Genomic DNA, 22,724 nt, shown 5'->3' with positions numbered 1-22,724 from the left:
TCCATTGATCCTCCACGACTCATCAGCCTGCAATGCCCTTTTCTGCTGCTAGATGGCGTTAGTGACCTCTGAAAGGCTAACAAGTTTCAAGGGGCCAAACAGCTGGATTATCAGCGCTAAACACCGCCAACAGATGATCTCGCTCCTGCGTCTGATCTGCGTTCAGATAATGGCATTACAGTTAGCCTGTTGTTTACTGACAGACTGGAAAAGTGAGAGAGTGTCTAGTTTTCTGCTCGGACGTCAGCGTGCTATTTTTCGTACCTTTTAATGAAAAGTAAAGTGGGTTTTGCGCAGAGGGGAGACGGCGTTTCTCACCCAGCAGTCCTTTATCATTTGTCTTTACAACATTATAATTGTGTCAAACTTTTTCTATTAATTTCTGACCGTATAACATCTCTTTTAAGACACTTGTTGATTTCAAGCTCACTGAGAAAGAAAGCTTCACTTCCCACATCACGAAGGCACAACTGCGTTGCTTTTACGCAAAGAAACTACATGATGGAGACTTGTATCAGTGCCTAATGTGTACGCTACGTTAACTTGGTGGAAAAGATTGAAAACTGCATATACTGAGAAGCAGATCAGGATTTGTTTCTCCTATGAACAAATCAAGGACAAGCACTTGTTTTTAAAATCTTTACAAATTTATTTCTCTTCCAAAACGAAGAACAGCATAAGAGCATTGAACATATCTTTGGCGTGACACAGTAAAAAAAAGACAACTCAAATATATATAAAAAATGCAGTGAACGGACCTCCACAATACAAATCCCATTTCAATATGAACTTTACTCCCTTGTTAGCTGTACAAATATAGTGCATACTCTTTTCATTTTTACAAGAAAAAAAAACAGATTGAAAACAACTTTCTATCAGTGATCAAACAGTGAACTAGTAAGTGTAATCTCAAAGTCTTTTTTTTGTTTCCCCACTTTTCACCACGGCCGCCACACTGAATCTGTGTTGCCTGACGGGGCTCCGGGGGACACAGCAGCTGGAACAGGCACCGGCGTGCTGACGTTGTTGGCATAGACGGGAATAACTGGGCCGTTGGGCGCAAATGCCGCATTGGGTATGAGGAAAGCAAACTGTCCGTCGGAGGCAGGCACGATTTGAAAACCGCCATACACTTTGGTGGCGTCTGAAGGTAAAGCTGCCGGCGAGGAGCCACCTTTACAGGAAACCGGGTTCATGGGCAGGACCTGCGGAGTTGAGCTGGGGATCTGCACCATCGACTGGCCGAAGGAGGGGTGCGTTGGCCCGGCGGAGGAAGGGAGCTGATGTTGGTGCTGATGCTGGCTGGGATAGTTCATTGCGTTGATCTGGGTCACGCAGTTGGCCAGGTGGCCGAGGAGCCGCGTTCTGACTTCGGTGTTGACACCCTCGCAGGTGGACAGAAACCGGGTGACTTCATTCATGCATTCACTGAATCCGGCGCGATATTTCCCCAGGACAGTGGGGTCTGTGTTAAGGGCAGCTGCAGATAAACAAACAGGTATATTTCATGTCAGGGGAAGCGTGTGGGTTTTTTTATGGTCCAGGTTATGATTTAAAACACAGAGACAGATCAGTTTAGGAAATTAGATTTACCGGTCATCTGAGCCCTCTGGAGGTTCCGGAGATGCTTCACCGTCATCTCCAGGATGTCCGCCTTCTCCAGTTTGGAGTGTCTGGAGCTCTGCGGAGACGGAACACACACCTGGTTAGCATTACGCTCTCACTTTCTCGCTGTTTGACAGAGATGACCTATTAATAGCCTAACTACGAGTGGCATCTGAGAACTTACATCTTTTTTGAGAGCATCCAGGATGAGAGTTTTTAGTTGTCCCAAGCTCTCGTTGATTCTGGCTCTTCTCCTCTTTTCCATAATTGGCTTCGATGACTAAAAGATAAAACAAAAGACGACAGACGGTTAAAAGAACGACTCGATCACTGCGTGGAAGCAGAAAATCCTCGCGCTGAACACCGGCCGCGTGCACAGACTGGGACCAAACTGAAATGATTGAGCCTTTTTGTGATTAGATGACAGTGATCAATGGTTTTATAATACCAACCTTTCTGTGCTCAGAGGCTGTCTTGGGTTTATCAGGAGTTGTGTTCATGCTTGCCGGGGTTGCAGCGACAGGGGAGGATGAGGATTTTTCCATCATATCGGCAGGCATCTTTTCGTTTTGTAGAAATATCCCACAAGACCACAGTAATTTACGATCCACTGGTGTATGAAAGGGGATATGAATAGGCCTATTTTCGGCAGTTAATATTCAAAAGTCCCTTCTCTCTGGAAAATAGAGAATCCCGAGTATCAGGTTAGAATCCGTCAGGGCGATGCGCAGCGGCAGCAGCTACCGGCGGTGGATGCAGTCTCTCTCTGTCGACCCCTCCGCGTGTGGCTTGTATTTATATCTCTCACTGCACGCGAACGGCTCGTGTGAAACTTCCCAAACTTTCTTTCCCACAGTAACTTTCAACCAATCAGGGCGAGGGACACGCGGCCCGAGGGAGGACGGCTCGTGGTCGGCGCCCTCCCATTGGTTGTTTGGCCGCTGGAGCTGGCGGCCAATGGCGCGCGGCCCGGGTTCAGGGCACAGCCGGGGAAACTGCCTTCAGTCTTCAATCATCGTAGCGTTTACATATTAACAGTGGAGCCGCTGACTGGGCACCGCCGCTAGGAGCAGGCAGAGAGACCTCTTATCAGCCAGACACGAGATAACAGCAGAAAATAAAATTAGATTAGCCAGATACACATTTAAGTTGGAATACTAAAACCCCAGTCAGCACCGCAGCAACGCACAAGAGTTCTAAACTAACTTCAGGTTGTCCGGATGTCACCGTCTCCTTAGTGTTGCAGAACTTTTATAACCCCCTGCGCTTTTGTTAACTTCTTGCAAAGACGAGAAAAACTCTTTCTGGGAAATAGTGGCAATCCGGCTAAAGGAGTTTGAGTCATGTGCCGTCGAGGCAAAGGAGTTAGGCTATATTAGGTTTGTTTTCTTTTTATCCCAACCTAAGTCACTGTTCTAATCAAATTTGTAAAGGAAACAACTTGGGATGACAACTCATGACAAGTTGAAAAGCGCAGGAGTGGACCACATGAGGGGATGGACTGAAGTCCTGACACACGCACACAGGAAAAAAAAAAAAAAAAGGGGGGGGGGGGCGCAGTCATACTTCCTCAGAGTAATTTGGCTGACCCTGAGAGGGAGAAAAATTAAAAGCGCACACTCCATTTCCACATTACAGTTCAGCTCCTAACTCTGCGGTACAAAATTTGCCACTTAATCATCTGTCGGTGTTGTGAGTGTGGAGCACGTGCCAGGATGTTTTATGAGCGCGGTGGTTGGAGGTTTGGCCGCCAGGCTGCCGGGGGGCCGCCGGGCCAGGGAGGAGGGTGAGTGAGGGTGAGGGGAGGGTATGTGGCGGCGGCGGTGGTTTACATTAGAGGGGAAGGTAAATAGCAGCTGCTGTTTTAAAAGCCTGGGAAAACCACGCCTACAGAGAGAGCTGGATCGGGCTCCCTTATCGGAATGTGAGCCAGAGCAGAGATATTTCTGAGCCTGGAGAGCTCACACGATCACACCGATGCCGCCTCCTCCTCCTTTTCCTTCTCGTTCCCGCCTATGGCCGCCCCACAGCGTTCAAGGCTTTTGTAGATATCAGGTCATAATTTCATTTCCTTATCTTTATTACAGTTAGATAGACATAAAAGCAGACGAGCGTAACGATAGTGAAATAATGCCAACGATTGCCTCTTAAAGGTTTACTAAGGAGCAGCAGGTCTACATTCTTAAGGTTGTGCAACTGCAAGGCTCAAACAGGGAAGTTTATAAACCTGTGACTGCCTCCACTGGGTTTTGGGGTCTTGTGGCTATTTAAAGAGTCTTTCAAGTGATAATCACATATTCCCTCTGTTTTCTCGCGTTTCTTACTAACAAGCTTTATGGATCTCGGGGCGGGAAAGTAACAAAAAGAGGGAGATATCATTACAAGGCTACTATGGTTTGCTTTAAGAAACAGAAAAAAATGGCTTTCCCCTGGTGTAAATATTTTCCTTTACTTTCTGGCTATTAAAGTCCAGAATACACGAGCCAAGTTGTTTGAGGCTGCGAATGAATGTGACAATGCTAGGAGAGGCGAGTTCATGAAAAGTAATCGTGAAAGTGAGCAACTGTCCCAAGGGCAAAACCATAGATATTGGGGGGGGGGGGTCCAAATTAGAACTGTAGACCATATTCCAGCGGGGGGGTCCTCCCCCAGAAGATTTTTTATTTCTTAGATGCCATTTCCTGCATTCTAGTGCATTTTAGAGTGACCTGTACAAATCCTAAACCCATGAAATATATACTGTATAGAACAGTAGATTTCAGCCCTTGGTCCAAATGTGAGCCCTTCCCAAAATATTTATATTGAAAATGTTGTACAATTTTCATATAGGTGTATTGATAAAGATGTGCTTGTATAGAACATAGTTTTTAAGAAATTCAGTATAATGACCAATTAACAAGTTACAATTCAAAGCTCGTTTTTTATTGTATGTCAAGTAGCAAAACACAAATAAAAAATGTGCAATTGTAAACTTATTCCATACTATTACACACACAGACACACACACACACACACACACACACACACACACAGACACACACACACACACACACACACACACACACACACACACACACACACACACACACACACACACACACACACACACACAGATGTATTTCATCAGAATACAGAAATGCTAAATTACACGTAAAATGGCTTCTTAAACAAAGAGAAGTGATATTCTGATTAGTAGGTCAAAAAGAGCATAGAAATATATCTAAATAAGAAAGCCCAACAGCGCCTCTACTTCTTGCGCAAACTGAAGAATGACCAGTGCATGTAAATAAATTGACAATAAAGCCAACTTGACTTGACTTGACTTAAATAAATGGCCCAAAAGTACGGAGGCGTTCCCCATTCAACTCCACAAATCTCTGACAGATCTGTCTCCTGTCCAATGCATCCAATTTCTCTTGATGGACATGGCAAATGGCAAGATTGTTTAGCCGGGTTTGTGCCATTGATGTTCTCAGCCATGTCTTCAGGCATCTAAGGGCACTAAAACTTCGCTCAGCCTCTGCTGAGGAGGCAGGAACAACCATGACAAGTCGCAAGAGGGCCTCCACTTCCCTAAAAAGATGTTGTACCTCTGGCGTCATACCCTTCAAAATCTCTGCTACCTCTGAGAGACTTGTACTGGGGTAGTTGGCCTTGAACATTTTTAACTGTATGTCCAAAGACATGGCATCCAACTCTGGGTATTCATTGATGAGTATATTTATCTTCCCAGTGATGAAAATGTTTTCTAACTTCTGTAGCCTCTGAAGCCCCTCTTGGCTAAATCGCTCTGAGCACTGTGTAACGACAGTGTCTAAAGTGCCAAAGTACTGCACTCTGTAGTAGTCTTCAGCCGTATGATGCTGATGCTGCATGGCTGGACCGGTGAAGCGTTTTGGGGGCATTCTCACATGAGGCATCTTGATGGGCTGCACGCTTACAGATGTAGCAACCTGAGATGCTCTCGTGTACAGCTGGCCAAAATGCCCTTCTGATCTTTTCTCCTGGATCCCTCTCTTCACATGCTCCACGGCAGGCCAGCATCCCTGATGTCGTCTGTCTTCTCTGCTGCAGAGAAATGTTCAGCTCCTCCAACATCGACATTACATCTTCTGCAAGAAGAAGGCCAAGAACTGTATTGGCCCCCAAAAACTTCTCATGAAGGCCACTTTCTTTTGCAGACACATCCATCATGGAGAACTGAGCCATTTCCTCTGTTGCAGCAAGCACAGAGTGGTACTGATTGAGAACAGAGTGAATGGCCGGCGTTCGCACCGTCCACCTGGTGGGGCAAAGAGGCTTCAGCGATGTGTAAGGAGCTGTATGATCCGACTTCGTTATAGTTGCGAAGATGGTCCTGAACTTCACAGACTGGTGGAACAAAACACCCAATTCATTCACCAAATGAATTGCATCTCTTATGATGGTGGAGGATGGCAGCTTGGGTGATGAGATTTACACAATGTGGCCCACAGTGAACATACACAGCCAGAGGTTGCTCCTTCTTTAGATGTGCTTGCACATCCTGCATCCGTCCCGACATATTGGCCGCCCCATCGTAAGCCTGACCTCGTAGTTGGGAAAGAGGTAGATTCAGGCGAATCAGGACATCTTTGGCAGCGCTTGCGATATTTTCTCCAGTAGTAGATGTAACTTGGTAGAAGCCGATGAATTCCTCTCGGGGTTGCAAGTTTTTGTCAATGTATCGCAGACAGAAGGACTCTTGCTCGATTCCTGCTGCATCCTGTGTCCCATCAATGATGACAGCGTATTGGATAAGGGGCAATGACAGGATCTCCTTAACGATGTCATCTACAATTTTGTTGCCGATTATTTTTAGGATTTAATTTTGCATTTTTGGGCTGGTGAAATTATTGCCTCTCTGCAGCCAGCAGTGTTGAATTCGGCGTCATCCTCTGCTTTATAAATCATAAGTTGGTGCAAGTTTCCCTCTTTGCTGTCATGCCCCCTGAAAGCATTGCCTTGCCTTGCCAGATACATAATCCCACCCACAATCTTCAAGAGGCTGTTCCTACCCTCATGCTGCTGTTTCTGTAATTGTGTTGACAGTTGTGTAGTGATTGGCTGTTTGCTGTGCAGATGTGTGGTCATCGCTACTGCATGACAGTCGCTGTTTTCATGCTGATGGAACTTCTCGAGTGCTTTTTTCAAGTTACTGAAACTTGTTGTTATGAATGCCCCATCAGCCTTACTGGCTAAAGACGATTTCTGAATGGCAAAATATTTGGCACAATAAAAACACAACACCCCCTTCAATGCCTTGCTATAATGAAGCCACCTGTGCTTCCTAAAACAGCTGTCCTGAAATTTTAGTGTCTTTTTGTTCAAGGACTGAGTTGGAATTAAACAGGAATTTGGGTGATGTGGGCAGCTACCAAGCTCCTCTGCATGCTGATCACTGCTCTCCCTGACTGGCTCTGTCTCTTCTGAAATATATTTAATACCAAATGTTAACTTATACTGCTAAACTAAGCTTATTGGGTGCTTACCCTTTGTATTTATTCATGTGTTCTACAAAATTGTTGTTCTTATTCCAATATCTTACGTGTATCTTCTGAGCAGGTGCCTGTCTGTCCTCATCAGGCAAAAGCATTATCGCCGGCTTGGAGAGAAGGAATATAAATATTTTTGTTGTATAATCCTACAGTGTCATCGTGTGTATTTTGTCCTTTCACAGGGACACTTTTTATGTTTAGTTTAATTCATCTAATTCATACCTACAAAAAATAATGTCCTAGGCCGCAGTGTTCAAAGTTTTCAGTGTTTGAAAATGTGGCTCATTTACACCTTGCAGTTGCAGATTTAGCCCACCAGATGCAGCATTTAGCATTCAAATAACTTGGTCACTATGAACACAAGGCATGACTTCAATGGAAGGCCGAATACTGGTGCATACATTGTCTATCTCCTTAACCCTTAGTAAGGTAGTGGTGCGCACATCCAAGACGCAGGTGCAGGACAAAAGTGAACGTTTTCAAGCTACAAGCTATTTTATTTTTTTACCAAGTGAACGTTTTCAAGTTACACGCTCTTCATTAGACTGACTGACGAAGAGTGTGTAACTCAAAAACGTTTACCTGGTGAAAATAAAATAGAAAAAGCAAAACGGGAGCAAGTATGCAGACACTCAACTTTATTTGCACCTATGCACTAGGCCATGGCTGCCACTCTCATGACTAACATTATCCATTAACCTCACCTTTGAATTTCCAGCCTCTGTCTCTCCTTGTCTAACTCCTCCCCTATCTCCAACTGTGGGTTCTCCTCCACTACCACCTCCATCCTCTCCCTCAGCCTCTGCTCCTTTATCTCGTTCTGCCTCTTTTCCTCTACCTCATCTGTCCTCACCTTACAAAAATATGTTGATGCATGGCATACGAACAGATTAGGGATAGCATTTCATGGTAAGTTAAGTTGAAGCAAAAAGGGCTTGCCAAAAAGGACAAAATTATTACATCAACATAATTTATTCAACACAAAAACATGTTTGTACAATATCACATGCTCTTCCAGGATCTAGACTGTCACTCCCACCTGCGGCCACCTGTTGATTCTGGCACATTAAGTTCTCTGCAACTGTTCAACTTGAGAATAAGGAGTCATGTGACTCCGGTCGGCCATGTTGGCAGGAGACGCTATTGGTTGCCAGGGGCTACGCCATCAGAACTTAATGGAGGCGCGCCTATATATTCCAGATATCTTCCCGCATTTATCATTTCGGCAGGACAGAGACGAATACAATAAAAAAAGAAAGAAAGCAAAGCAATGCAGAAAGATAAGGCGAAAGAAAAGGGACCTTACAGGGACAAGCTTATTACAAGCGGAAAGCAGCGGTGTTTGGAGAAGCTCTCGAGATCCTTACGAGCTCCCTGCAGCAGAATGGCACAGAGACCAGTTACCTCCGTGCACATATATGGACATAGTAAATTATCTTGTCTTTGGTGTAAGTTACTACACTATGCAGGAGTTTAAAAGTCACAAATCTTTAGAATCGTACGAGACATTCTGCTGTGGCTGGGTGCAGCACTTGGCCATCTACCAGCCTCCAGGTGGCTCTGGTGATGATAACAGCGTTGTACTGGCAAAGGTAAGGTTCTTGTCATGCGTTTCAGTGTGTTGTAATTACTACACATTGCATTTAGACACTTCTTGATTGCATAGAAGTGTCTGGCAAAGGTAAGGTTCTTGTCATACGTTTTAGTGTGTTGTAATTACAACACATTGCATTTAGACACTTCTTGACCAAAATGACAACGTAATTAACTGCGACTTGTTTTGTAAACACTAGATTAACGAGATGTTCAATGTACACAAACGTTTCCAATGTTTTGATGTATGCTAAAGCTTATGTTTAGGTATTTATTTTCATTTGATTTTAGCCCAACGACACAAACTGTAGCAGGTAATTCTGTTGGGTGTTGGGGGCTGCAAAGTGAACAAACCAGTTCTGGGTTGGCTAGGGTACTTATGTGTGATTGCAAGGTGTACATGTTGTGGTTAGATTTAAGCCGTTATCAATGTGTCTAAAGTGTAGACTTTAACTTGAAATAAATGCTTTTTACTGTTTAGTTTATTTAACTTTAACTTTTAACTATTTTACAGGTCCTGCATTCACGGAGACTCTGTGAGCCTCCACTTACCAGTCCAGTGGTATCACTTCAGTTGTGTGGGGCTTGTGGACAGACCCTCCGCTGACACGCCATGGTTTTGCTCTTCTTGTGCTGAATAGTGTTTTTTTGTTCTTTTGCACTAGTAACAGTATTATTTTATTATTATTTCTTGTTGTCAATGTTTACATGCTGGAAATTTTTATACTTTGAATGCACACATGTTCTTTTGCACTGTTAACTTTTCCTAGAGGTATATTGCATTCTGCACCTTGCGCCCTTATTCTTTTTTCCTGTTCTGTTAATAAACATTGTTAAGCCATATCAAGTTGTTTCAAGCATTTATTTCAAACAAATTAAAAAGTAATGGACAATGAAGAATGAACTCAAACAACACTTTTGCACATGTTCGTTAAGGTACAGCAAACAGTGACAATCAGTCTTATCTAAAGGCATTAGGTTTTCACCCTCACATTTGAGCAGCATGTGCACAGGTACAGTTGAATGTAAAAATCTGAATTTGTCCAGTCAGCGTGGTTCTCCAACATCTCATATGATGGCTTACCTACAACAGAATAAATAGTTTATGAAAAAAATCTATGCAATCAATGGCAAACCCATCACAGAACACATGCAAAATAAAGATACAGACTGAGAGGATAACGCTGCTCATGGTATGACAAAGGGGCTTAAGGGGTACACATTAACACATTAGGGGGTAGTTAACATTAATTTTCGAAGAGGCAACAGTTCGCTAGCTAGTTAGCTAGGCAGCAACGTCAGGTGCACTTCAGGGTTTGCAACAACACAAGGTAACTTCGTAGCTTTAAGAGACAACAACATAAAGAGATTTTTTGAGAACGTACCCAAGTGAAAATGCAGAGAACACACTCTCATCGACGGAAGGGTGCAATCGAAAGTAAGGTCCTTTCTTCTTATTGCAGCCAGCCAAGCAATCCGGCGTCTCCTCGTCAGGTCAGACGCCTGCTCTCCCTGATGCTGCATCCATTTAGGAAACCGAAAAAAATGTATTTCGTTGTTCCTATGTTTCCCAAACGTATTATGTGAGGTACTGAAACAGTTCTTCACACAGCTGTGATTTCCAGGCATGTTCTTGCAATTCCGCACTGTTTAAACTTACTGATTTAAAAACACACGCGTACACTGTAAACGAATGGAGAGAATGCCGTTTTCACGCTAGCATCCTGCCAACATGGCGGATAGGGGCGGGGCTCTGTACTAAAACCTGTCTAGTGGCTAAAGAGCAGAAGAAGCCTTAATGCTTTTATGAAGGTTTCCATTCATGAAAGGGATTTTGCTTAATTTTTAAAGCATGAGATGGACCCTGCACTTACATTCCTGACTTTGAAGAATGAACGAAAGTCTCGTTTATTGGGAGGGGGGCCGTCCATCATGTCACCGAAGTCTTGCTCAAGAGAGAGAATGAGATGGGGTGGGGGGTGGGGTCGTTGGGCGGGCACGGCCACTGTGGGAACTGTGGTGGTTGGAGTGACAACCGGGATAGCCAACGAATTCGTTCAAAGGAATCCGCAACTTGACATTCTGGGCTAAACCAAGTTCACAACAGGGGAAGGGGCTCACAATGTTTTTTCCCTTGATTGTTTGGTTGATTCGTTCTCGTTTCCCACATTGAAAGTAAATCTGGAACAGCAAGGGACTGATCTAGGAAAGAAGGAGGACTTTTATATGTCACATACTAGACAAAATATTGGAGGGGACAGATTGGTACTTTCCCAACATTGGGGGGGACGTGTCCCACTCAATGGTGGTTACGCCCTTGCTCGTTCCTGCCTACGGCCGCCCCACAGCGTTCAAGGCTTTTGTAGATATCAGGTCATAATTTCATTTCCTTATCTTTATTACAGTTAGATAGACATAAAAGCAGACGAGCGTAACGATAGTGAAATAATGCCAACGATTGCCTCTTAAAGGTTTACTAAGGAGCAGCAGGTCTACATTCTTAAGGTTGTGCAACTGCAGGCTCAAACAGGGAAGTTTATAAACCTGTGACTGCCTCCACTGGGTTTTGGGGTCTTGTGGCTATTTAAAGAGTCTTTCAAGTGAAAATCACATATTCCCTCTGTTATCTCTCGTTTCTTACTAACTAGCTTTATGGATCTCGGGGCGGAAAATTAACAAAAAGAGGGACATATCATTACAAGGCTATTATGGTTTGCTTTAAGAAACAGAAAAAAAATGGCTTTCCCCTGGTGTAAATATTTTCCTTTACTTTCTGGCTATTAAAGTCCAGAATACACGAGCCAATTTGTTTGAGGCTGCGAATGAATGTGACAATGCTAGGAGAGGCGAGTTCATGAAAAGTAATCGTGAAAGTGCGCAACTGTCCCAATAACCAGAGACAAATCCATTATTTTTGTATCATACTGAGTGGGAGTGCGTGGCTCTGCTGTGCACACACCTCCAGCTGCTGCGCAGACCGCGACACGTGGCGCGCAGACGACCGGGGAAGGCGCTCCTCTCGCCGGCTTGCCGCCTGGATCTGCGGGGAGTCGCCAGCGGCTCGCCGCAAGATCGTGAATTTGATAGACGGCACGGAGTTGTTGGTGCTACGGATACTCGACTGGACACGAAGGAAGCTCAAAGATGATTTAACGGCGTCTCCAATCCTGCACTTACGGCGCTGAATTATCGCGACGCACACAGATGAACTCTCACAGGCGTTAAAGTGTGATCTTTGTGTGACTCGAAACAATCATGTGCATACAGGGGGAATTATTTACATAACGTCAGATCCAAGAAATCTATTTGAAAATGGCTTTTGATCCACCAGCTATACTGTCAGAATGAATAAGTGGTTTGAAAACATCACTGACGGCACACTTGTATGTGACTGCAAACTTTGCTTTTGGCAGGAGGGAGGCTGGTCTGTACATGCGCCCGGACAAACCATATTCCTACATTTCCCCCATGCAGCCCATCTCTGACCTGACCCATTGTTGTCTACTGCGCACCTGAGTAATTTTTTCCCGCACAATGGCTCTGACGTGGTTTCAAAACACACTTGTGGTCAACAGACAGAGTGCAGGTTTTGAAACACTCTCCGCCTGAATGACTTTCTCACGCTCATGTTGCAATAGGTCTCCGGCGTTGAACTAAATCACAGAGTCCTCAGTCAGTCCCTCCCCTTTCCCTGGAATTTGAACGCCTTATCGGGCGCACCTGGCCTCTGTCGGTCCCCAGAGTGTTACCTGTTGCAATGTGCCTTTAATGTATCACCTGAAATGTGTGGGAAACATGCTGTGTCACAGTATGATCATTTCTACTTTGTTAAAGCTTTTGATCACATGATGCTTATATGCTTATGGATGGTTAACTGATGAAAAACATTGGATAACAATTGACAGAAGAGGTCAGAAAAACAAACAGGTTTTATATGGTGTACCTTTTTTTTAATTCAAACCTTTAGTATCATGACATAAAAGAGTATCTTGTTCTTACCAGATCTTAAAGCCTGACAAATACCACCTTAGATTACATATAACTGCCATTATGTATTCATAAGAAATTAAGCAAAAATGCAGAAGCAGAATGTGAAGAACTAAGCAGACTACACCCCATGGTTCAATAACGTATGGAACCCTGTTTTACAGCAATAACTTGAAGTATTTGTTTTGTATATGACATCATCCATATCCTTGTGGAGGAATTTTGGCACACTTTTCTTTACAATTTCCCACATTTTTATGAAGCATGCAGAGATTAATTTTTGCAAAACACTTTACGGTCCCACCACAGCATTACAACGTGGTTGAAGTTTTTGTTTCTTCCTTTTTCAGTCATTTTGTTTCAAGACCTGTTAAGGTCTTAAACTATTACGGTCCAAATTACCTTTTAATGTTCTGATTCATAAAACTGAATTTGAAAGAGAATTGAAAGAGGGTGTATGACTGTATGTAGGCAACACTAATTTGCAGCAACCTTTAACCTTCATATCCTTTCACTGCTTTTATCTGTTGCATATATCACCCCTCTTCATCCCGCTCCTCTTTCATCTCCCTCTTCCTCTTTTTTGTCTTTCCCAGTACTCATATCTTTATTTGGACTCTCTTGTCCAAAGACCGCCACACATTGCAATAATACAATTAGGAAAGGAGATTGTGGAACTAAAGTGTGTGTATGTGTGTATGAATGATATACTGCACTCACAGAAATAGTGCGGCCCACTGTCATGCAGTGCCAATGACTCAATGTGTAAGCCATTGGTAAATGGCACTACTTCTGACTGCGACTCCTGATACACCAAGAGTGACACGGCTGTGTGAGTGTGTTCAGTTGGGGAAAGGTGGGGTTAAAGCTTAAATGCCTATCATGGCATTACAGACTGGCAATAAAGTGGGAAGCAGACAAACAGCTGTGCAAAGGCCAGCCTTGAGGCATCATGTGTGCCACTGCCAAAAACTTGAGGATGGCACCTTGTGGGCACAAACTGCACTCCCAAGGGGCAGCAATACAGTGGTCGACTTGACTTAGCCAACAGTCCATACTGTAATTAACGTGGTCAGCAAGTCACCAGAAGTCCTTTTTTTTCCCTTACTGGAGTGAGTAGCCATGTATGCTACTGGTCAAGAGCTGATGAATTTTGTAGTTCAGCTTGGAAACTCCAAAAAATAAAGTAAAGACAAGCGTGGTTGCATATAGGTATTATGATCCACTAACTAGCTTTAAACCCCATTATTAAATTCCTCAAGAGACTGAGTTTGCTTAGTTATCATAATAAAAAAAAAGCTGATGATAAGAGCAAACCATAAAACTTCCTAAATTTAGCTCAACAAATCTTTATACTTGGATGAGGTGGTTTCTGCCTTTTTTCGTTGAATACTTCCTGGACATTGGGAGAGATGGGAAAACCTTTTCTAAATATACTTTGCTGTAGTGACCGATCCCGTGAGTGGTCAGCTGTCTCTGGCAAATACTAGCTGACATGAAATAATGATTACAATGGTCCAAAGATGCCTGGTTTTGTTCCGTGTCTTCTTCTTCTTCCAGATGTTGTTTATGGTTAGCGGTCACCGTGCCCTCTGCGCGTTATATTACAGCCATGGTAAATGTAGCCTGACACATAACAGGTAGCACTGTTTCTTCACACAAAATCATTTGACAGAAATTTTATTATGTTACGTTTTCTTTTTTAGTGGCATTTATGAAGTTTGCTTTAGTACCACTTACATTTCAGATCAATTCATCCAAGAGATGTCTTGAGATAAAGCTAGCAACTGAACTGTGAATTATCATCATAATAGTTCTTTCTTTGTTAGATGACCAGATGAGGTTTTACTGGGGTCTCTGCAACATGTGTGTATTGTGTCTTAGCAAGCACACAAGGCTGCAAAGACAAAAAAAAACTGCACAGGTGTGATGTGCTACACGTTTCTGATGACTGCAGGGGGCAGCAACTGTTGTCGGTGATAAAAGGGTCTTCAGGAATAGCAAAGTACCAGTGAAGAAGAGAAAGAGACCACATGAACAGAAATCAAGCCATCCACCTGCAGGCTTTACAAATGCATTGGTGCTTGATGCACATTTAGAGGAAAATTTGGAGGAAAATCCGAAACACAACCTTTTCTCTTGAAAACTAAAATATGGCACAATTTACATACATTCTACAATCTTAAATGGTTCGGCCTTTCAATTATCAACAATTATCACATTAGGAAAAACAATATATTGTATACATACAGGAAATCATTTCTATATGTATACACCACCCACAATCAGCCACACCAGAGTGACCCATCACCCAAGCTGCTTGCAGTGTGAGCGTAGGGTTACAGTTTACAGAGGGCTAGGTGGAAGCGATTAGCTCTGACAACTCACAGAAAATGATAGCCGAGTATGTTCTTCTGTTGCTACTGATTCGAGAGTGTGCTAGCGAGGAGAGGGGGAGTAAGCGGAGCAGCAAGTGTGTGTGCGTGCGTGTGTTCATGAGCATCATACCACAGTGGCGTAAATGTGTGTTTTTAGTGGGAGTGGAGAAGGACCTGTGCTCAGCTGCTGTTAGCGAGGCCAGCCAAGGCTTGGAGAGCAGGATCAAAGCAGGGACAAAGAGAGAGAAGGAGAACTGACAGATCCTCCGAGCAGAGAGAACAGAAGGAAAAGAGACGAGAGGAGATGAGGGGTTTTTGGAGGCTCTCCAGATACAGCTCCACACATCGCTTACCTCCCCTCACCCACAAAACAAGGAGCCTGGAGCGGCCTGGGAGCAAGGAAAACCATAAGTACAGTGAATGTGCTCACACTTTCATTTTCCCATACAAGCATGCGCACACACATAAAGATCAGCGTGGGTCACTGTAAGCCTTGCAGACACAGGGGTCTGATTTGGCTGCGTAACACAGAGAGAGATGTTTTCTGGCCTCAGTGCAGGGCTGTAGACCAGAGGTTCCCCAGACGGCTGCCACTGCCTCCCTCCACTTCACAGACCAAGAAGCTTCCTTTAGGGGTCTCTTTCTTTGCTCCACCCTTCACCTCACACATCCCTTCCACCCCCCCCACCAATTTCCATCTCTCCCTGTCCCTCCTCTTTCTCTCTCTTCTTTCCCTCCATCTCTTCTTTTTTTTCATCATGCCCCCTTGGAGCAGCTTAGCGCTATTTGCATGTGTGGGGGAGGCGGTGCAGCATTGAAGGTGAGAGGTCATGGTGAGTCAAACCTGGCAGCAGTGGAGAGGAAGCGGTTAGGGAGACGACCAGTGAGTTGGCCTGAGTCTCCGGTTAGCATGCCTGAGGCTGGAGCAAACTGGGAATATAGCTTCTTCGGCTTTTTAGTGATGTGGTGGGGGCGAGGGCCACTCATGCAAATGAACCACCATTTACTGGATGTACCGACTGTGGACATTTTCAGATTAGAGATATTGTAAGACTTTGGTCAGATGTTCTTGATCTTCATGGCTGTTTGTTCACATTTTGTGCCTCAATTTTATGATTTATCAGTAGGTCCTGGTTGAGAGGTGCATAAATGGATTAATGTGTTTGTGTATCCATCATACTGTTTTACTTTACAGTTTTGGATTAGAGTAACCAAACTAACCAGAAGTAGCAAAATATATTTACTCTCGCTTGGTTTCTTTAGTTTTTTTTTTTTTTCTTACCTTTTTAGTGAAAGAGTTGATGTGTTGAAGGGAGGTCAGTTCTGAAATACGCATGAATGATCAGGTCTCTTCTGGAAACTAAAATTAGCTGAAATGAAAGAATTATCACTATGCACACCCAATGAAAAAGCTATTTGCACCAAACTAGTTTATGGAAACTTGTTGCACATTTTCTATGAAATGACATCTCACACGTTTGCTCAAACTTTGCATAGCAATTAAGTGACTTTATTTATACCCGAAGGTAGATTTGGTCCTCCACTTTTAACCCATCCAGGTTAGCACCTGTTGACACACACGCACAGGGTCACACACTCAGAGACAGATGCCAACATGGAGCGGTGGGCAGCCATGAAAGCGCCCAGGGAGCATGGGGGTACGGTGCCTTGCTCAAGGGCACCTCAGCCGTGACAAGGAGGTGGACTGCCACCCCTCCAGCTATCAGTTCCACCAAGCGAGAGTGGGAATCAAACCGCCAACCTTCCGGTTATTGGACGACCGACTTTAACCACTGAACCACAGCCGCCCCTTTAATTAAGTGGAAGAACAGAAACTGTAATGTGTTTCTGAATAGCTGATTAGTGAGGAATCATGTTTATAATTACTTATTGTAAAAGTGATTATCGTGTTTATGTGGAAAATTTCTGATTTGTATCAAAGCCTGCAGCCAGAAGAACAGTGCAAACATTACATTTCTCACTGAGCAGTTCTGCCCCTTTATTTTTTCATTCATGAATGATTGGGTCAGCCTAGAAAGAAGTACCGCAGAATCTCTGAGTGCCCCTTGTTAACTCGCGATAAGCACTGGAACGTTTGAATTACAGTTAAATGAAGTTTCCCCATTTCCTCTTGAGACAGTTTTTTGACTGATGATAAGAAAGCCAACCTTTGAGGAAGCAGCATGCATACACACCCGCAGCTCCAGAAACTGACAGCTTGATGCTGTGAATCATTATCTCTAATAGGCCTAGTTTAGTGTAAACAAACACAGAGTATCAATGCTGATCTCTCCCATTCAGAGGATGACACCCATATCATCACACAAAGATAAAATGTGTCATATTCAGGGTTTACTTATATTTGCATAAAGGTGAGGAGTTTAAATAGATAATAATGGATAATGGAGAGGGGTGGGGTTACTATCAGAACTGTTTTCAGTAACACTTGTTTGAAATCACAATCTTTCAAGGCAATCTTTGAGGAAATTTGATGGGATTAAGTCTGGTGGCGACTATCAGATTCTTAGACTTTTACCTGTATAATTAAATCAAGCAAATTGTCAAATGGTTGAAGCAAAAGTGAGTGGAAGAGTGCAATAGGAAACAAATTTGGGAAAATGTTGGGAAAAAAATAAGAAGGTAAGCTTGATGTTAAAACAAGAGCATGCTCACAAATCAAAACAGAAACAGAGAATTAGGCTTTTTGTTTGTGGAGCCTGTCAAGGCCCTGCTCTACAACTGTGTCCTTGAACAAGGCAATGAACTCAACCCACATACAGAAAAGCTGCTCCAGAAAGATTTTCACAGGAGGAATCAGCAGGGAATTACACTGTTATCACCCAAATGTGTTTATAATGACTCGAGTTAGAATTCATCAAATCACTACGTTTTGCTCCTGTGCTGCTGAGATGCCCTGAGAGGCCCCAGAGCCATTTTTTCCCTCCTCCTACCTGGGCCAAGGCCAACCTTATCAGACAAGAGGGCCTGAGGATTACTCTCCCCCTGAGCATTTGCCTCCTTCCTAGAGAAAAAGGGCAGCTTTCTCTCCCTCCTCTATTTCACCTCAAGCCCTCATCCCCCTCCCTTCCCTCGGCCCTCAGCACTCCACCTTTCCCGTGGGAGTTTGCAAAGCCAGGATAACCTTGAGACCTCAGCTGGTCTGCTGCCAGAAACATTAAAGAAATTCCCTCCTTTTCTCTTTCTATCCTCACCTCTCCTGTACACCCTCTCCCCACCTCGCCACCCCTGCATCCCCCCCGCCTCCTGATCGCGGCACATCTTTTTTTCTCGCGCGCCCCCTTTTCTCTCTTCTTCCCCTCATTTTTAAACTCCTTTTGCCTTCTCAGCCTCTGATTGTTGCTAAGATTAGCCCTTTTTCTCTTTCTCCCTCCCTCATTTCCTCCTTTCTCATCTTCGACAGGAGAAGGAGGGTGGGGGCTCAAGCAAAGTGAAAGAAAGGGCTGTTCACATGATCTCCTGCGTAGCTGACTATTTTCTGTAGATTGTCGAGCTGCCAATTTCAATTTAGCCAGCCCTGTTATCAGGCCAAAAATAAACGCCTCATTTGAAAAGTAAAAATCAAACTGTCCCGACAGGAGGGATGACTGACGTTGATTGCAAACTAACTGTTTTGGTGGCAGCCTGCACTTTGTGTGGCTTTTGTCTCTCGCTCATTTCTCCCCCTTTGCCTCTCTCCCCATTCTCTCTGTAGGCTTCACGGCTGTCATATTCCTTTAGTGCTGGAAAGGTCAAGTGCTGCTTGCTGCATGTGAGATCTGAGGGAGCTCAGGGATATTCAGCTGGCCCCCCCTTCTACCTTGCTTTGAGGCAACAATGCGTCTCGCTGCGAGCTCCCCTGCACTGCCACCAGGCAGCAGTGGCAGCAGCGGTAGCAGGTCGGGTTGCAGAGGAATGTGTTTATCCCCTGTAGTTAGCTCCCTCCTTTCATGTTACCAGCTCCTCTAAGTTGATCTGTTTTTCAACACATGGCACCGAGAGGGGCCCCGTGCTCTTGCGGGATAGCAACAGGGATCAGTTCACAATGTTTACGGTCAAGAGAAATGATAGTAATGAAGACAAGAGGGAGACAGAAACTGAGAGGAAGAAACAGAAAGAACATCAAAAGGAAAGTAATGATTTACATCTTGTCCAAGTTGGAGTGCATTTTCACTCAGTATTTTCTTCTTCGGTCTGGTAAGGTTACAGTAGATTCCCCTCAGACAAGCTGTGTTTTTATTCAGGAGTTCAAAACTGAGGCTTTCATGGGGCCCGCACATTTCTGCGAGGAAATGTGGAGAGTTTACAAACAGCCAAGATGGGCTTTGTAATAGTTTCCCATGACATCATTACTGATGGGGCCTCAAGAGGCTGTGAACCAAATCCTCTCACACACACACACACACACACACACACAGGTATGACCTCATCAACACCACATTCCAGGTTTCACCTTGCTGCCCCCCCATCCCCACCATAGTGTTGCTTTAAGTCACATTAACACCTTATCTACCGGCTGACCTGCCCCTCCCTGCCACACCCAAATCAGGTTCAGTTTCGTCTTTCAATGAGGAGATGAGCCGAGTACCACGACTGTAAGATTGCCGGCTGCAACTCTGAGCCTCATACAAGTTTCAGCTGTGTGTTTCTCTTCTCCACCCACTCAAGCCTGCACGCAGTCACTGCTGGGCATAGGAGCATAGGGAAGGCAATTGAAATGTAAGTGCTGAAGTCAAGTGTTGGCTGCTGCAGTGTTAATTTCAGTGATTTAAAAAGAGATGGTTTGTTCGAGAGAGCTCCTGAAATGCCAGCAGAGTGGCTACTTTCTACAGTATGGGCTAACAGGGACAAGATAGATATCTAGTGCACGTAATCTTTATTTATGCAACAGAGACATACAGTGCTGACTACTTTGATTCACAACATCCGCTTTTCCACTACCCATAATTCACACTGGATACAAACAAGTTCTTTTAAAGCCCTATAAATGCACCACGTACAGGGGTCTTGTAAACTAACCTCGTCAGCGAATAAACCTTTGAGACAGTGATAGTATTATGTAGTAGGCCCTCTTAAAGGAACAGCATACCAAAAATCGAATCTAATTATTGCCTGCCTTATGGACACTACACCGGAACAAATTTTTCAGGAAAATGAAAGAACACAGCAGAGAGCTTTGAGCCTGCTTTTACTCTCAATAAATTAAAGACCACTATGTTCTGTCAGAACTTCTTTGTGCCAGACTGCACAACTTTTAATAATCAAGAAAAATCGAGTAAAAGGGTGTATTTGAATCCAAACCGTGAATTTTTTCCTTTTCCTATTCAAATAGTTGTCGTCTCTAAACCTCCCCAAAATCCCAAGCAAAACTAAAATACAGTCTCCCAAGGCAAAAACTAGTTGAAACAAAACAACATTTTCAGACAATCTTTCAGAAAGTCCTGCAATTTATTCCACCCCCATCCCTCCAATCCCCTAATACAGCTTCTGCTTCGTGTTCACAAGACGTTACAGGGTACCTTCAGCATATTTCAAAGATGTAACAAGAAGACGTTTCAAAATCTGGCTCCACTGTCTTTAGTTCTGGTGGCTCTCATTCAATGGCACTTCAGGAAAGATGAAGGTTGTTACCAGTTCATTTTAGGGTGTACTGTTAGTTATGATCCTATGTTTTAACAGTCCTTGAACACAAACATAAACTGTCTAAAAAAAGGAAATACTCACAAGATAGTGGAAAAAAACTCAAGAACAACAATGACCACAAGCTTTTCTCTGAGCTAAAGAAGAAAAAAATAAAAACAGTACTCTATTGCGACTCTTGCAGAGTATCTAGGGTATGTAAACAAAAGACAACACGAAAATGGTAATATTATTCCAAGGTCTTGTTTACAATTCTAAAATATTTCCGTGGACAGAGGCACTACCTGTCCTTGCTCTCTTAAGCCAAGTAAGAAGATATCCTCACTTGTTGTGGAGCAGCTAATCTGCCTCTGGCAGCCTTGGAGTGTATTGCAGGAGTTGCATGTACTCTTGGTCTCTCTTCAACCTACTGCATTGTCCTCTGACTTCATTGTTTGGCCATCTGTATTTTCCTCATCTACACTGGGTTAAAACAACTGTTCAAGGTCAGTTTAGTAAAATTCTTAAAGTATTTTCAAAAGAAAAGAAAACCTAACTTTGCTTAATGTGCTGAACCAGCAACCTTCTAGTTTTTCTTCAAGCTCAGAAACAGAAGCAGACATGGCGCTAGACAGAATAACTTTTAGTTGTCATAGCTACTTTATTATGATTTAGCCACAGTCAGAAAAGGATAAGTAAGAAAACAACTGTGATTAGGACAAAAAAGGCAAAAAAAGGCAAAAAAGGGTGTTTATGCTTCATAAGCTCTTCATTACCTCTATCCAAAAACAACAAGTGGCCCTACTAAAATCCAGTTTTTATACTGAAGACTGTTGATTAAATACAGAAGATTCTAAACAGAGTCAGCTACAAATACTGCCATTTAATGTGGATCTCTAATATTGAATAGTCACCTGCAATGGGATTAAATCATATATGCACACGTTTTCTTGTCTCAGAGTAGTTCAGCTGGTTAGCTTGAGCATTAGGTCAAGGGTTCAGAGAAAGGGCGTTGCTGAGGAAGCTCATGTCCTGGAGCAAGGTGCCTCAACAGGATTAAACAGCAGTCTATCAGATCCATTTGGGATAACAACATCTGTCAAATGAACCACTTTACTGGCTGGCCTGACAAACTGTTCTGCCCCACTTATCTAGAATTCAACCCTCGTGACGCAGAGAGATCCGGAGCAACTTGAAAGGGTTTGCCTTTGTCACAGTAAGCCACAGAAGTGCAGTCGTCTCAAGGAAGAAGGCAAAGGGCAGGGCAGGGACACCGTTTATCTGCCACGTCACAGCAGCATATTTCAAACTTTTATCCCACCTGTTGAATTTGAGTGCAGTGCAATGTAGAACCTCTCAGCAGAGGTCATCATGCTTTACAGGGAATAAAAAGCCAGTGAAATAAGGATTTAGTGATTCGGTGGCCTGTTAAAGGTCAGCGACCAGTGGGAAATACATTCTGGCAATTATTGCAAGAGCAAAAGAACACTGCAGTACATTGCTGCCATTTTGGAATGGTATTTAAAGGTGTAGCTGCAGGTCACAAAAAGATGATGAGAAATGCTAAACAAAACAGAAACCTGGATACTTTAAACATTTTCTATTCCCTTCGTGAATTACTAGGGTGCAGAAGTACAACTGTGTCCCGTTTCCCACACATTGGCCAATCACCCACCCCCACGAGATGGCAGCTAATCCGCCTCCACCCCCACCAGGCATTTGCCCACCCAGACCCTACCCTGTTCAACCTTCGACTCTGGGGCCAAAGCTTATGTTAAAAGCTTCACTTATGGAACAATATAAAAGGCTCCAGCACCTATGACTTATCCCTGTTTCGACTGAAGTTAGACATTCTGCACACCCCGCCCCAAACTCCCACTCTCATCTCACCAATTGAATTATTTCAGCGCTGTTAGATGCAGTTCTCGTCAAGTCCTCTGATTCACTCTCTGATCCCTTTTCCCTCTTTTTCTTCCCAATCCCCCTTCTTCTACTGAGTAACTTTAATTGTCCTGAGAAAGTCATGGTT

At 43.8% G+C, this 22,724-nt stretch overlaps 1 protein-coding gene across 1 annotated transcript; it reads right to left on the bottom strand.

Moving 5' to 3' along the window:
* Positions 1-654: 654 nt before the first annotated feature.
* Positions 655-2,393, bottom strand: her6 (hairy-related 6). The gene is made up of 4 exons (XM_075485541.1): positions 2,058-2,393; positions 1,790-1,885; positions 1,594-1,681; positions 655-1,480 (listed from the first exon to the last, which is right to left on the bottom strand). Exons 1-4 carry the CDS (start codon positions 2,163-2,165, stop codon positions 939-941), a joined length of 834 nt encoding a protein of 277 aa, XP_075341656.1. The 5' UTR covers positions 2,166-2,393; the 3' UTR covers positions 655-938.
* Positions 2,394-22,724: the final 20,331 nt, after the last annotated feature.

This window comes from Odontesthes bonariensis, chromosome 15 (assembly GCF_027942865.1).
Source record: "Odontesthes bonariensis isolate fOdoBon6 chromosome 15, fOdoBon6.hap1, whole genome shotgun sequence".
Lineage (NCBI taxonomy): Eukaryota > Metazoa > Chordata > Actinopteri > Atheriniformes > Atherinopsidae > Odontesthes > Odontesthes bonariensis.
The sequence above is the reverse complement of the archived record's forward strand: the minus strand, read 5'-3'. Positions and strand labels throughout refer to the sequence as shown.

Bases quoted from the DNA above. Each gene is read 5' to 3' on its own strand.
- her6 (XM_075485541.1), bottom strand. From the start codon at position 2,165: ATGCCTGCCGATATGATGGAAAAATCCTCATCCTCCCCTGTCGCTGCA. The intron at 1,886-2,057 runs GTTGGTATTATA...TTTATCTTTTAG, and splicing joins CAGCCTCTGAGCACAGAAAG to TCATCGAAGCCAATTATGGA. The intron at 1,481-1,593 runs GTAAATCTAATT...GTTTATCTGCAG, and splicing joins CCAGAGGGCTCAGATGACCG to CTGCCCTTAACACAGACCCC.